General features: G+C 41.3%; 1 protein-coding gene across 24 annotated transcripts in view; it reads left to right on the forward strand.

Moving 5' to 3' along the window:
• Positions 1 to 15162, forward strand: part of Kalrn (kalirin RhoGEF kinase) — a 700573-nt gene that overhangs the window by 594295 nt on the left and 91116 nt on the right. For 18 of the 24 annotated variants that reach the window (XM_017800540.2, XM_029568193.1, XM_029568189.1 and 15 more), the window contains 2 exons: positions 10859 to 11142; positions 12349 to 12453. In XM_017800540.2, the coding sequence (XP_017656029.1) occupies positions 10859 to 11142; positions 12349 to 12453 (389 nt within the window). The remainder of the gene's footprint in view (positions 1 to 10858; positions 11143 to 12348; positions 12454 to 15162) is intronic. The other 6 variants (XM_029568190.1, XM_029568196.1, XM_029568200.1 and 3 more) reach the window with 1 other exon arrangement.

Below are 15162 nucleotides of genomic sequence, written 5' to 3' on the forward strand. Positions count from 1 at the left end.
TAGCTAAGAGATGGAAGCAACCTAGGTGTCCCTCAATTGATGAGTGGATAATGAAAATGTGGTTCATATATACGATGGAGTTTTACTCGGCAGTAAAGAAAGATGAAATCATGAGATTTGCTGGGAAATGGATGGAACTAGATACTGTTCTACTAAGTGAACTTAACACAGACTCGGAAAAAAAAAATCAACATATGTTCTCCCTCATATGTGGATCCTAGAACCAAACCCTGATAAGTGAGTATGTATCCAGACATAACTACAGGAACCAGGATAATGGAAAGGAAACAGGGAGGTAAAGGAAGAGAAAGTACCTGAAAGAGAAGAACAGTAGGAAACAGGCCTTAATAAGGGAGATATGGATAAAAATTGGGTTAGTTTAAGAAAGGGGGGAGGGAAGGGTATACAGGGAACCAAGGGCATAAAGGGAAAGAAGGAGCTCAAGAGAGGTAGGACCATAAGAGAAGGGTATTATTAAGGGAGAAAGGGGGGAAATGGGGGCACCTTGAATGAGAAAACCATGATGAAGGGGTGAGACAATGTGAGAGATAAACAATGCCTAGCTAGTTTTGAAAACCAGAGGGAACCATATTACTTCTACAACCTACTGACAAATTATACAAAGCAGATCACGAAATATACGTCTAGGAAAGGTTTATCTGATAACTATTGGTCTTTGCCCAAGATTTATCTACATGACACACAGTAATTAAAACTACCAGACTAGTGGAACCAACCTTCTTGGATGTTTAACAGACGTACTTTGAGGCCTATAATAATTTGGTCACAGGGACATAAAGGACAGTTTTTCTCCTTGCCCTCCTACGTCAACTAGTTTCAGGGGACCCAGAGCATCTCTCAAAATTTCCTGTAATTGTGGTGGGTCACCTCTCCTCTTAATCAAGGAGGCCAAGGAGACCCCCACCAGATGGACTTGAACCAGTGTCCAGTCTACAAAGAGGAGGGTCAACACAGAGAAATGATTTCCTCCATGCTTCCAAGTGAAGCCATCCGTGGTGGAGCAGGACCTTTGACTTATCTTGACGTATGCAGAACTGGTAAAAGAAAGGAGCCATGAGCTCCTCCTAAGCCCATGTGACTACTGAGGAACAGATCCTCAAAGGGCCTTAAGAGTAAAAATAAATTGGTTTATCTGGGCCAACTGTATGGCCTTAAATACCCAAAAGGAAAGTATCACCAAAGATTAAAGGGGCCAATATAATGTCTTAAGAGTCCATATGCATAGCTAAAGGCTACATAAAAAGCAACAATGCCAGATAGGAGATACCTTCTTTTGAGTTGTTGGCCAGGGTGGCCAAAAGGGACCCCCAGATAGTAACCCAACATAGAACTGGGAAAATGAACAGCTCTCCCCAATCTTCTCTAAAGGAATATTAACAACTGATTGCTGCTAGATGAGGAACAGCTGACCCTCCTAAAACAAAGACCTCTAGATAGGCTGACTAGATTCACGAGAAGGGCAAGTAGTAGGGAATGGCTGGGGTGCCGACAACACAGCAGACAGTAGCAGGGATATCAGCGTATAAGGGCTCTAGTGGGGGTAGGCAGGCTATGGGAGGGTGCTGTCTGGGAAGTGGGTGTATGTTTGAATAAGGTGGTTTGGGATGTTCAGTGTGATACACACACACACACGCAAACACACACACAAAATCAACAACTTTTTAAAAATGTATTATATTTGAGGAGGAAGCATGGAAATTTACATCATGTTAATTAGTAGAGGTGATAAACATTACCACTGAAATCTACTGGATGACTTTATAGGCATACGCAGGTGCCAAGGATCCAAGTGCAACTGATTATGACTAGTAATAATCATATACAACAGATTAGAGATGCATACGCCAAACTCTCAGTGTTAGTACCAAAACAATGAGTCTTTCTGCAAGGAACAATATATTCTAAAATGAAATGGAGATCTTTTTTAAAGGTTAAAAACTTATTCAATTTTATGTCTTACAGGGCTTATTCTGAGTTCAATATTGTATTAATTCAACTGTGAACCTAGAAGCTTGCAGCCACTTGTGAAAGAGATGTACTCTTGCTCTGGAGTCTGTTACTGAATATGTTAAAGCTGTAGTGAAATGCTTCTTCTAATCATGTAGTTATTAAAAATTTAAGAAATCATAAAAAATGATATCTTCAAAGCATAAAAGATTGAAAAGATAAAAAAAGGAATAACAGTTTTCCTTAATTAAATTAAACATTCAGCCTCCTTACATTTTGATTACATTATTCATTTGCTTCCCAGGACAAATATAAGATCTATAATTATCAGCATGGATTAGTAAGGTTTTGTCTTATTACAAAAATTCAGATCATAGATTAATCAAGGAAAAACAGAGGAGAATGTGTGTCTTACAAAAATTTCCCTGTGTTTAATAAAATTTCTTGTATACTTCTGTCTACTTAAACTATGTAACTGCTTGTGCTTAATGTATGTGTGTCTGTTAGGGTTTTAAAAGGATTGTTCAGTGATCCTGTGCTTTTAAAAGCTGACTATAAAGTATATGAGGTCAACAGTCACTTGCTAAGCATTTTGCAAAAGACTGGTCAGTGCCAAATACTTTATATATAAGCTCCCCTATGAATATCCATTTTGTGGATGAAGTGAAATAGCTTTACTTTGCCTGTTACCTTTAGTAACTTTATAATTACAAATTAAATACCTTTAATTTCCCTGAAAAAAAAAAAAAAAAAAAAAAACACGTTACTTCTAAAAAGACAAAACAGGAAGATTTGTTTACATAATCTTTGCAGATAAATATATTGAAGTGTATTGGCCTTAAAGAGCTTAAGCCATGGAAAGCAGTATGGATGGATTTACAATTATTGGATCTAAATTGAGGCAACAGCACAGGAAGTTAAAGAACCCTTCTGTGTCGTGGAGGTTAGGAACTTTTGGGTATTTTCTTTGGGTTTGTTTGTTGTTTGTTTCAATCATTGGAGACAAAGTTTCCAATACAGTATTATGATGACTCCCAGGAAAACACTTACAGACCTATTGACCATCTAGACCAAATAGATGGTGATTAATATCGACCAGCTAGATCCTGTGTGCTTTAGCTATACATGCTAGATTATGTAGAAGACATGCTATTGGGATGTGATTGAATGCAATCACTAGACAGCAGAAGAAAGGATTGAAAATGAGTTTTCCAATTTTGAGTTGTGCCATTCAAGCCAGTATAGACAGTGGCAGGCCAGCTGAGTGAGTTATGCATCTGTGGCCTCATGGCCCACCGAAGCCCTGGGTGCCACTCTATACATATGCATACTCTGATAGTGTAATATATATTTGTCCTTTATTCTGTTTCCCAATGCACAACTCCTGAAATTCTTGGACTCTCCAAAGTGAGCCATGATTCTTAGTGTGCTAATGATTGACTGATGGATGGCTGGGAGCCCCTCCAAATGGGTGCAGGTCACCCAAATACTATGGCAAGATAATAGAGTTGGGACTTCCAGCCTCACACCACAACCTTTGGGATGAGGAGAGATGCTGAAGGTTATGTTGACCAGTGATTTAGTCAAGCATGCCTATGTAATGAAGCCTCCATAAAGGAGAGCAAGAGTTCAGAGAACTTCTGGATAGCCTGGTGCAAGCAGGTTCTGGGGTTTGGTATACTTAGAGAGGGTTCTGAAGCTCCACCTCACACCTTGTGCATTTCTTCATCTGTGTCCTTGGTATATCCTTTATAATCAATCACTAAGCATTGTTTTCCTGAGTTCTGAGAACCTCTGTAGCAAATTAATCAAGAAGGGGGTTATGGGAACCCCTATTTTTAACTAGTCAGTAGAAGCACAGTAAAACAGCCTGATGTTTATTATTGGAGTCTGAGGTGGCAGTGAGGAACAAAATTGGGGACTGAACCCTCAATCTATGGTATCTGATGTCATCTCCAGGCTGATAGTGCCAGAGCTGAATAGAATTAGGGAACACTAACTGGTTCCCCTGAAGAACTGATTGTTTGCTTGGTGTTTTGGAAATAAACTCACATGTTTAGTGTGAGAAGCATGTTGGAAATAGAGGCAGGCTGGGCTTGTTTATTTCCACTCATACATTCTCTAGGTTCCATCCCAGCCCTTTCAAGAACACTGTTACAGTCTTGGGAATACTCAACCCACAAAACTAGTAGATCTGTCTTGTCTTTCTGTCAAGGAGGTATAGTCCTTTAATGTCCACTTACTTTGAGAGGAATTGAAGTGAGACTACATCGGTATTTTGTGATTAGGAAAATCAGAGATGGCAGTTCTGTGGATACAGCCCTAAGGCATTTGCTAAATTATATGTTGGCATGCTTTGATGACTATTGCAGTATTGTCTGCCCCAGAAACATTCTATAACTGTCACATCAGACCAGTCAAGGCAGAGCTTTTCTTCAAATATAAAAGTGAAAGAAGTGTAAATTGAAATGTTATCACTGGGAAGCTGAATTCATAAATGAGCTGTATTAGATATAAGAAACTTCTAGTATGTTCAGCTGCTACCCATTTTCTTTCAGGCATCTTCTATTTTGCTTACTAATGAAGAAAAAGACAGTGTTTGCATAGATAGCAGACCTGTTAAGATGTATGCTCAAAGTAAGCAAACTCTCCTGGCTTTCTCCCAATAGTCATCTTCAGGGAGGGAGGTGGTACTCAGTTCTTGAGCTGCTTGACTCATGCTAAAGACTAAAACATCTGGAGTGATGGAGAGCTGGCCAATGCAGAAGCTGAGAACACTGGCAGGTTTAACCTAACTGCAGGATAGTATCTGAGACCCTGCCCTCAGCAAGTTGTTCAACTGCCTTATCCTAAGTCCATCAGAACAGGAGATTCTAGTGGAGACCCAACAGATAAGGAGGTACACGTCAGCTCCGGGGAATGACCTATGTGCTAAAACATCCATGTAGTGAGCCAGGGAGATTTGTAAGTTGCAAGATGATACCACATTATGATGATTGTATAAAATACAAGTAATACCATATTTGCATATAAAATAAACTTGGTGAATGTGAACAACATATACCAACGTCAAAAGAGACTTTAAGAGGGGCAAGTAGACTGTGAGGTTGCAAATGGATTTAAAAAAATAGAAGCCTTCAACTATATCTGTAACTTTTTATTTTTTAAAAAAAATCTGAGGTGAGGGCTGGAGAGACGGCTCAGCAATTAAGAGCACTGGCAGGCATTGCACTCATATGCATTAAATAAAAATAATAAATAAACTTTTAAAAAAATTTTAAAAGCTGAGACAAATATGGCAAAAATGTATATATCATGTCTAGAGCATAACTACATGGATGCCAATTTTTTTCTGTATTTTACTTAATTTTAAAATATTTAGGACATCTAAATACCATCAAATTATATTGTATGAAAATCACCAAAATTTAGTTAAAAAATACATTAAAAGGGTTATATAGCAACAACAACAACAACAATTTCATAGTAAAATTCACCTCAGAAAGTTAGTTACTATTCTTAATCCTGAAAGTGGACTGTGGGTAGCAGAAGATCTACCATGGTGCCTAGGGTTCCACTAGTCTTCCCACTCACTTGAAACCAGTCTTCAGGGCAGCTCTGAACCTCAGGGTAAAGAGAATGCATTGATTCAGGGCCCTGAATGGGTGTGGGGCTGCCTGGAGTCTGGTCCTAGTTTTGTTATTAAGTAATTTGTGACAATGCCTTTCCCATATATAAACCTTTGTTGCTTTATCTGTTTATTATTATTATTATTATTAATTTTTTTTGGTGTTTTTGAGACAGGGTCTCCCTGTAGTCCCAGCTGGCCTGGAAAACTTATTATGTAGACCAGGCTGGCCTTGAACTCACAGAGATCCACCTGCCTCTGCCTCTCCAGTGTTGGGACTAAAGATGTGTGCCACCATGCCCTGCCTGTTTATTATTTCTTACTGGGGTAAAGCTGAAGATTGTTTTCAACATTGAAATTTAGTCATTTATACAAATTATGTGTAAATTTATTTTTAAAATGTCATCAAGACTAGCTACTAAGTAGTCCTTTATACCATAATTGTAAGGGGTAAGGAATACCTGAGATGAACATAAAGAAATAAGATTAAATGTGGGCTGCAGAGTCTGGGTTTAGATATTCTGTCATTTACCACGGCCCTCAGTTTGCTGAAATACCCTTATTTTCTATTTCCTAAATAAGAATCATAATGCCTATTACTTACCTCAACTAGGATGATTGGATGAGAAAGTAGTATTTTTGTTACAGTTGATGCAAATCTGTCAGTGAGCTGTTCTTTGGGAGGTACACTAGAACAAATTCTATGAGAACTAACACAGCAGTTTTACAAAGATGACACAGGCATAACCTGGAAGAGGTGGTTAAGTTGGCAGATATTTCTCTGCCAAAGTGGTTTAGATGACTGGGTGTGGTGGCACACCCACCAGCACTCGGGAGGCAGAGACAGGTGGATCTCTGTGAGTTAGAGGCCAGCCTGGTCTACATAGCGAGTTCCAGGCAAGCCTGGGTTAGAAGGAGACCTTGTCTCAAAAAAAGGAAAAAAGAAAAATCAAAATGGCTTAGAAATGGGTCTGTTTCATGATAGGACACCAGCTAGATGATGAATCATAAATTGCTTCCAACTTGGATTTCCATTATTTGGCCCATGGTTAACAGCGCCAATTGTTTACCTAGAATAAACTTGAAGCAACAATATTGAGAATACTCTTGATTTTTAATTTTCTACTCTTGTACTCTTGCCATTAATTTATACAGAAAGCACAAAAGCAGAACCAGATGACAACAGGGGAAGAGGGATGGTCATTGCAAATTTGCAATTTGAATGTCAAAGCCAGGCTATGATTTGCCCCAGAACAGAAAACTTGGACTAAGAAAACTTAGACTAAGGCAAATTTAGTGTGGTTGGGCCTCTAATTTTGCTGACACAGCACATGCTGATAAATGTAAGTTTTGAACCACACATACTGATAAATCTAAGTTTTGAAGACTTGGAGTCAGTTGCATCCCTGGGTCTTAGTGGAAGAGAAGAGTCTGCCACTTATCAGCAGAAAGATAACAGAGGCCCTGCTTCTGCCAATGCTCCTGGGGATGCTTATCACCCAGCTCTGGGGGCAGGAGTTCTACCCATACTAAACACTTCAGAAATAATGTCAACACTGCCCCCCCCCCCAGACCACAGCCTGCAAGGAATTTTCTGAGATAAGATTATAGCTTTGTCCTTAAATAGGTGCCAGCCAAGTCAGTGGATCTCCAGATAGTCTCTGAACAGAGCAACCCAGTAGGTTCTCCTTCATTCCAGAGAATTTTAGGAGCTCAGTGTTTGTGCTTTTAAATGCAAATACTGTGCTGTTGTTTTCCAAAGTATGCACACAGCTCTAGCTGTCTTTGAGAAAGCCCAGCAGGGTCAAGGCCCAGCAACCCTGAGCATGGCACCCACAGTATCAACCCACAACAGCTCTCTGTTGGTAAGCACAGTTGTTCACTTCATTTCAGGATTTTCCTTCTCTGTTGACTTCATCCAAAAGCCAGATTAGAGTTCTTGTCTAGGTCCAGGGCAAAGTCACAACAGGAAAAGGTGACTCAGACTCTTGAGTAGGTGTGAAAAGCCGCTGACACACTTTATTTAAATACCTAGCCATGTATTTGATTTAAATACCAGTATGCAAACTTGCACCCATGGAGGTGGGGGACATGAGGTAGAGCTGGTCAGGTGTCCAAGGACCATGGTAGCGGTAAGCATCCATGAAGACAACTCCCCTTTGTCTCTCTTTTTTTAAAATATTTTATTTATTATTTTTATTTTATGTGTATGTGTGTATTGCCTGCATGTAGGTAAGTGCACCCATGTCGTGCAATGCCCGCGGAAGACAGACGAGGCTGTCGGATCCCCTGGAACTCAAATTACAGACAGTTGTTAGTTGCCATGTGGGTGCTGGGATTCGAACTTGGGTCTTCTGCAAGAACAGTCAGTGTTCTTAACTGCTGAGCCATCTCTCCAGCCCCTAATTTGTCTCTTAAACACTAACAGTATCATTTTCTTTGAAATGCCCCATATTTATTCCTTTGTATTTCCTGGGCACAGTCCCTCAGGGAACCTTCTGGATTCCACCTTTTTTGTCATGTCATTTCCCAGCAGAATCTCATAATAAAATTCACGCTCCTCCAGCTTATTCTCTAATGCCTTCACAAATGTTTCTCCCCATTAATCTTTATTTCATGTAAAGGATCCACCATAAACTAGGTAATTTAGTTTCAGTTTCCCTGACTATGCTGTCGTTACTGTCCCTCCCTTTGGGAATCCCTACCCCTACCCCAACATCTCTTCCATTAAACCTTTCAGACTAGTCTCTCATCCCACCTCCCACCCCTGCCCCCTACTTACTGATCTGACCCCCCTCTGAACTCTGCTTACTTATCAAGAGAGCCCATACCAGCCCCCTAGCAATTAATCACACACTGCCTTATGAATTTATCTTTATTTCTGTGCTCTGCCTGGCTCTTCTGTTCTTTCTCTCTTTGCTGTTACAAATGTGGTTATATATGTCACTAGACAAAAGGTCAATGAAAATGAAGCCTGTGTCTTACATATTTTTAGCACACACTATCTACTACTTTTTCTGCAACATAATTGGTTAGTAATTCTTGCTTGGCATTTTGACTTGAGTGCTGATAAGCGTGTGTTGCTGTACAACCTCCAGAAGTCTAGGGATCCTACTTTTCTCAATACTAATAGAACCAAAAAAAAGCACCACTGAACAACAGGAGCTAGAAAGACACCTGAAATGACTGTAAAGATATTTTCTTTGAATTAGAGATATTTTATAAGCAGAAGTATATACTTTTAATGCTGCTCTCCTAATAGATATTCAGATGTCAATTAGGAGGAATTAATTAAAGTTTCCTTATTCTTCTCCTGCTCTGTGATTTTTCTAGCTTTGCTATCCCTCTGTAACAGTGTTGCTTCCCCTGGGCTTGCTTTGCCTCCCATCGGTAGGAACTGGTATACTGGACACGGCATAGACATGAAGGGCCTAGTAGCATAACTTATTGCTCAAATCTGACTGAATGGCATACGGATCTCACTCTGCCTGTTAGTTATATGTCCTTGGGAAAACTGACTGATGTCTCTAAATGAGCAGTTTCCTCTTCTGTAAAATGAAGATAATAGGACCAACTGTCTCATGAGATTGTTGTGAGAGTGAAATAAGATGGTCCATGTAAGATGCTTAGGCTATTGCAACTTCATTAAAACAATGAAATAGTTAACAAATAGCATAACAACTTACAAACAATATGCTGATTTCTCCTATTTAAAAAAACAAAACAAACTCTTGATCTCCAATCACTGTCCCTTTAAAACAAAAGAAGAATTCTCTATATACTCTGTCACTTTCCTCGCTCCCATTCTCTGACACTCTGTGTAATCAGGCTTGTGCCCTTCCAGCACACAACAGCTGCTTTTTTGCAAAGTCACCAGTGATGTTGATGTTGCTAAGCTTAAGGCTTAATTCTTAAGTCAATGCTCTTGACCTATCAAGGAGCATTTGGCACAGCTGACACCTCCCTCCATAAAATGCCTCCTATATACAGCCTCTGGAGCTCCTCCTCTTCACTTTTCCTCCTTTCTCTCTGACTGTTTCCTTGACTTCTCATCCTCCTGCTGAGTCCTTGGCCTTCTTTCATGCCCATGCCCATGCCCCTTGATGCTTTTATTCAGCTTCATGGCTTCTAACATCGTTTCCTCATTGACAACCCTCCAGTCATCTCCCATTGGTAAGTCTCCAACGTACTTTTCTCTCCTGAGCACCAGACTTGAAATCCAACTACTAATCAGCTTCTCTGCTCCACTGTCTAACGAGTATCTCAAAGATGCCTGAAACTGAGCTCCTTTCTGACTTCCCCCCAAAGCCCCTCTTCTCATACTCCGTCCACCTCAAAAACCAAATTACCTTGGCTCTTCTTGTTCATAGACCATGTAGTCTGTCAGAACATACCGTGAGAACATACTCAGAATCTGATCCCTTCTCATAGCCGCTGGTGCATCCTCCAAGCCCTCAGAGTCCCTCAGTGGGAAGGGTATGGTGGCTTCCTGGGCAGTCTGTCTGTTTCCACTGCCGTCAATTAGAAATAAGAATGACCTTCTAATGTGTAAAGCAGATTTTGTCCATCTTCCAACAGTTTTCTCTGCAGGCTTTTACCCACCCAGCCACAGTCCCTGCTGCTTCCCTGACCTCCATTCTTACACTGGTCCTCTTGCTCAGTCTACTGATGGCACCTCGGCAAACCCCAAGTCCTACCTTGGGACCTCTGAATTTGCTCATCTTATGCCTGCTAGAAATGCCCTTTGCCAGATGTCACATGATTTGTCTGTCACCACTCTTAGGACTATGCTTAAATGTCAAGTCATGAGAGTTTCCCTCACCTACTGTTAAATTTACATTTTCTCTTTTACACCACTCTCCAACTTTATTTTTCAATATAATTTAATATTTCACTATGTGTGATACTTTACATTGTACTTATTTTGTTGTTGTCACAATCTATTGTATTCCCATGGAAATTGTTCCCAAGTCTTCATCTCCTGCCTGTTCCTGTTTCCCACAAAACATAAACAATTGTTAGTGTTGGCTATTACTTCTGCCTCTTGACTGGAGTCTATAGCCTTCCCATACGTGGAGCTGTCTTAACCCCCAGGTCAGTGGAGTCAGTGCTAGCTATTACTTCTATCAGCTGACTGGAGTCCACGGCTGGCCTTGACTTTCTTGTGTCATAGCTTCCTGAAGATGGATCTATCTTACTCCCAGATCAAAAGCCACCTTAACTGCCTCTGACATGCTGTTTCTGTCTCTTCTTCCTCCTCAGATGCATACTCTCATTCCTCCAGTGAAAATGGAGGCAAGTCTGAGTCTGTGGCCAACCTGCAATCTCAGCACTCCCTGAACTCCATCCACAGTTCCCCTGGTCCCAAGCGCTCCACCAACACTCTTAAAAAATGGCTGACAAGTCCTGTGCGTCGGCTCAACAGTGGAAAAGCAGATGGAAACATCAAAAAGCAGAAGAAAGTACGAGATGGCCGGAAGAGCTTCGACCTGGGATCTCCCAAGCCTGGGGACGAGACGACTCCTCAAGGGGACAGCGCTGATGAGGTTAGCAGGGCCCTGTCACTCTTCTGCAAGAAGGGACACTTGATGCCTCCCCCACAGTTCTGTAATCAAGTAGGTCTCTTGTCTCCAGTAGTCTGTCATCTTGAGCTGTTTGTTCTTGAGACGAGTTTTAGTTGCAGAGCGTTCAGAGACTGACTAGCACTGAGAATAATCAGAAACCACTTTGTCAGATTTGAAGGTAGGGGCCTGGCCAGAGGGGGGGTAGTTAATCCTCTGCCTCTATTGAGGACTACATCAAAACTGGCCAGACATGAATAGAGTAGGGGGTAGAGTAGAATGCAAAGAGGGAGACTATGTCACTGAAAACAGAAGGCTGAGCTGCAGTGAAGTGACTTGAGCAGTGCTACCTGTAAAGGTGCTGCGAAGGAATAGCTGTTAGGAGCACCTGCAGGTCACAATGCACAAGATCCAGTTTGGCGAGGAACTTTAATGGGAATAGCTGATGATGATGAAATGAGCCTTCATGAAAACTGATACACATACATTCTAAAGGGGCCCAAGAGACCATCTGATCTCACATCAGTTGGGGAAACCTGAGTGTTAACTGTGAAGTTAGGTTGGGTAATCTCTGAGGTCTTACAAAGCTGAGAATCTGTAATCAAAATACAGGGGGATGTGTTTGGGCTGGGGGAATAAAACATTTGTTTTATCTGAATAACCAATATATTCTAATCGCTGGCAAGGCTAAGAAAGTCTCCCTGATGCATAACAAGACTCCCCCTTCTAATTTTGTACTGCACACCATTTCTCAAGTTGGAAATGACACAAAGCCTGATGAGATTTGGACTATATTTTAATAACCCTTCAGAAAGTTTTAAAGTCAGACCTAGCATAGTGATAGGTGCCTGTAATCCTTATATCCATGAGACTGACACAAGAGGATCATGAGTTCAAGGCCAGCCTGGGCTATACTGTGAATTCCAGGTCAGCCTAGAGTACATATAATGCCCTATCTCAAGAAGGAAAGAAAAAGGAGGAGGGGAGGGGAGGGGAGGGAAGGGAAGGGAAGAAAGAGGGGGAAAGAACAGGGGAGGGAAGGAAGGCAGAAAGGAAAGAAATTAATTTTAAGCTTTAGTCTTGCAACTTTCTCTTTTCCTATTTCTTATGTATTTTACTTTATGGCAAGTCCTGAACTCTTGGCATCTTTTGCTATGTGAAACAGTAACTAATGGTGTTCTTTTGTTCTAGAAGAGCAAGAAGGGTTGGGGTGAGGATGAGCCAGATGAAGAGTCACACACACCCCTCCCCCCACCCATGAAGATCTTTGACAACGACCCCACGCAGGATGAGATGGTAGGTCCTGCATGTTCAACAGAGCAATGCAGAATGCATGAGATTTCACTTCCTCTGTCTATGTGGGTTGGGGAGAGATGCTCCCTACCCCATCATGAATCTGTGGTGACATAGATTATGTCTTTGTTTGGTAGGTATCCTCTCCACAGCTGTGGAAGCCTGACTTTGTTCTGGGCCATGTAGGGATGTGCACAGTAATCATTAAAATAGGAATCTGCCTTGGGAACTTACACTGTTGATAAAGAGCAGTGGTTCTGTTTGGAGGCAGCAGATTCTAAAAGAAACAATTTGTCCCTAAAAGGAATCTGTGATGGTTCCAGATGGCAATCATTTTGTAATGCCTGACTGTACAGCCCATGTTTTAGTTGTCTTTTATGTTCAACTCTAAAATTTAATCACAGTTACTTTTCATCAAACCAGTGCTGTTAAAACTCTACCACGATAGTATGTGGAGTGGAGAGGCTACTTAGGAAGGTAGGCAAGTGAAGCATGCCAGGTTACCCAAGTCCTCTACTCACTGGTATCAGAAATGTCATTGTCCTTTGTGCCTCACATGCCTTGGTGGTCACTGCTTGTTCTGGAGCAGAGGTTTGAGCTCTATGGTCCTGACTTCAGGCACTGACCTGGGACACAGGGAGGCCTTCATTGTGTTATCTATTCTCACTTTGCTTGCAACCATGCCTCCACTCCATTGGGTTTTTCCTGCCTTCTTGAATGGTGGGTTGTATTGTGACTCCTGGACTCTGGCCGTTTCAGTGGACGTTTCAGCATTTGATGGCACTTCCACTTTCTTCCAGAGTATCATTTTGTGGTGGTAGTGGCAGTTTGCCTTGCTGTCTCTCGTGCTCTTCTTTGAGTCAGTATGCACCCAGCATGTGTAAGAAGCAGGCTTTTTGGCTCTGTTTGTGGATGTTCTGGCATTTCTGATTTTGATTCTGTCTGCTTTGCATTTGATTGTTACCCCACAGCAAGTATTCAGGGTCGTCTTCTGCATAGGCTCAAGGTACAGTCAGGGATAGGGTGATGACTAAGATGTGGTGGCTGCCCCCAATGTTACTCACCCTGAGAAACACACAGTTGTGTCCGCCACTCCCTGCAGAGTTTGGGCCCTGGTTTCCCAGGGCCAGATAACTCTGGGCTGTTGGGAAGGGAAGCAATAGGAAGGATGACATTGAGCCCAAAGAATCCCCAGAGGCAGAGATGGTTGCCCTTTTGCTTGGATGGCAATAGGACTCTCAGGTTCCATTGTCTGCATAAGACAGAAAGGTGGTGACCCCTTTCCTTCTAGTTCCCTCAGTTTGTTGGAAGAAATGGATGCTAGGTTGCTTCTGGATAATTTTTAACTGAGAATGCAGACTTCCCCAGACATCTATGTGGCCCTTTTCTTAGCCATAAGTAGGGCTGGCAACAGTCCCATTTTAGACACATGAGCTCTCCTCAGACCAGTTTGTTTGATTTCTGTATACTTTGTTTTTGTTGGAATATTTGGGACTGGGATGGATCTCAGTACTTCTAGCAAGTAGAACTGTATTTATTAAAAGAAGTTTGAGACAGGGCCCACTATGTATCCCTGGCTGACCAGTAATTTACTATGTAGACCAGACTGAACTTGAACTTGCAGCAGTCCTTTTGCCTCTGCCTCCCAAGTGTTAAGATTGCAGGTCTTCCATAAATAAAAAGACCTGAATTTCGAGGGAGGAAATGGAAGAGGGGTACAGGAAGGGTTAGAAAAGAGAACTGCGCAGGGGTGGGTATGATCTAAATACATTGTGTTTGTATATGAAATTACCAAAGAATAAGTTTTTTGTAAACTTAAAAAAAAAAAGATTGCAGGTATGCTCCACCAACCTTTTTAGACACATGAACTCTCCTCAGGAACTTTTTAAATTGTCCAATGTGTGATTATTTTTTCACCATGTTCATGTACATGGATATTTTCCAATTATCATAGAGTATGATGTGCTCTATGCTTTATGTATTTCCGTTTCTTAGAATCTTATTGTTTACCCTTATAACTATCACTTTCTTAATTTTTTTATTTAATATTAATTTTTATTTATGTGTATCAATGTATTGCCTGATGTATGTAAGTGCACCTGTGTCGTGCAATGTTGTGGAGGTCAGAAGAGGGTGTCAGATCCCCTGGAACTGGAGTTACAGATGGTTGTTAGCCTCCATATGGGTCCTGGGAATCGAACCCAGGTCCTCTACAAGAGCTCTTAACCACTGAACCATCTCTCCAGCCCTATAACTATCACTTTACTAACTCGGTGGTGTTTTACTTGGTTGATGCTCTGTAACTGGCTTGACCACGCCCTTTATGAGGCAGCCTAGTAGAGTACTTCTAGTCTTTGTTTGTGCCTCTGAGTAATACTTCTGCGGAATACTGGGTACACCCAGCATTTATGTTTTTGACATCTGTCCCTGAAATAAGTTGCCAGGAGTAGGATTACTAGATCAAAGATGATAACTTAGGGGCTGAAGAGATAGCTTAGCCATTAAGAACATTTGTTGCTCTTCCAAAGGACCTGGGTTTGATTCTTAGCACCCACATAGCAGCTAACAACTATCTATAATTCCAATTGCAGGGGATCCAACACCTTTTTCTGTCTCCTCAGGCATTACACACACATGGTGCACTTATATACATGCAAGCAATACACTCATACACAAAAAATAAAAATAATAAATAAAATATTTTAAAACAAG

Source organism: Nannospalax galili, unplaced genomic scaffold, assembly GCF_000622305.1.
Source record: "Nannospalax galili isolate Female #2095 unplaced genomic scaffold, S.galili_v1.0 scaffold18, whole genome shotgun sequence".
Taxonomy (NCBI): domain Eukaryota; kingdom Metazoa; phylum Chordata; class Mammalia; order Rodentia; family Spalacidae; genus Nannospalax; species Nannospalax galili.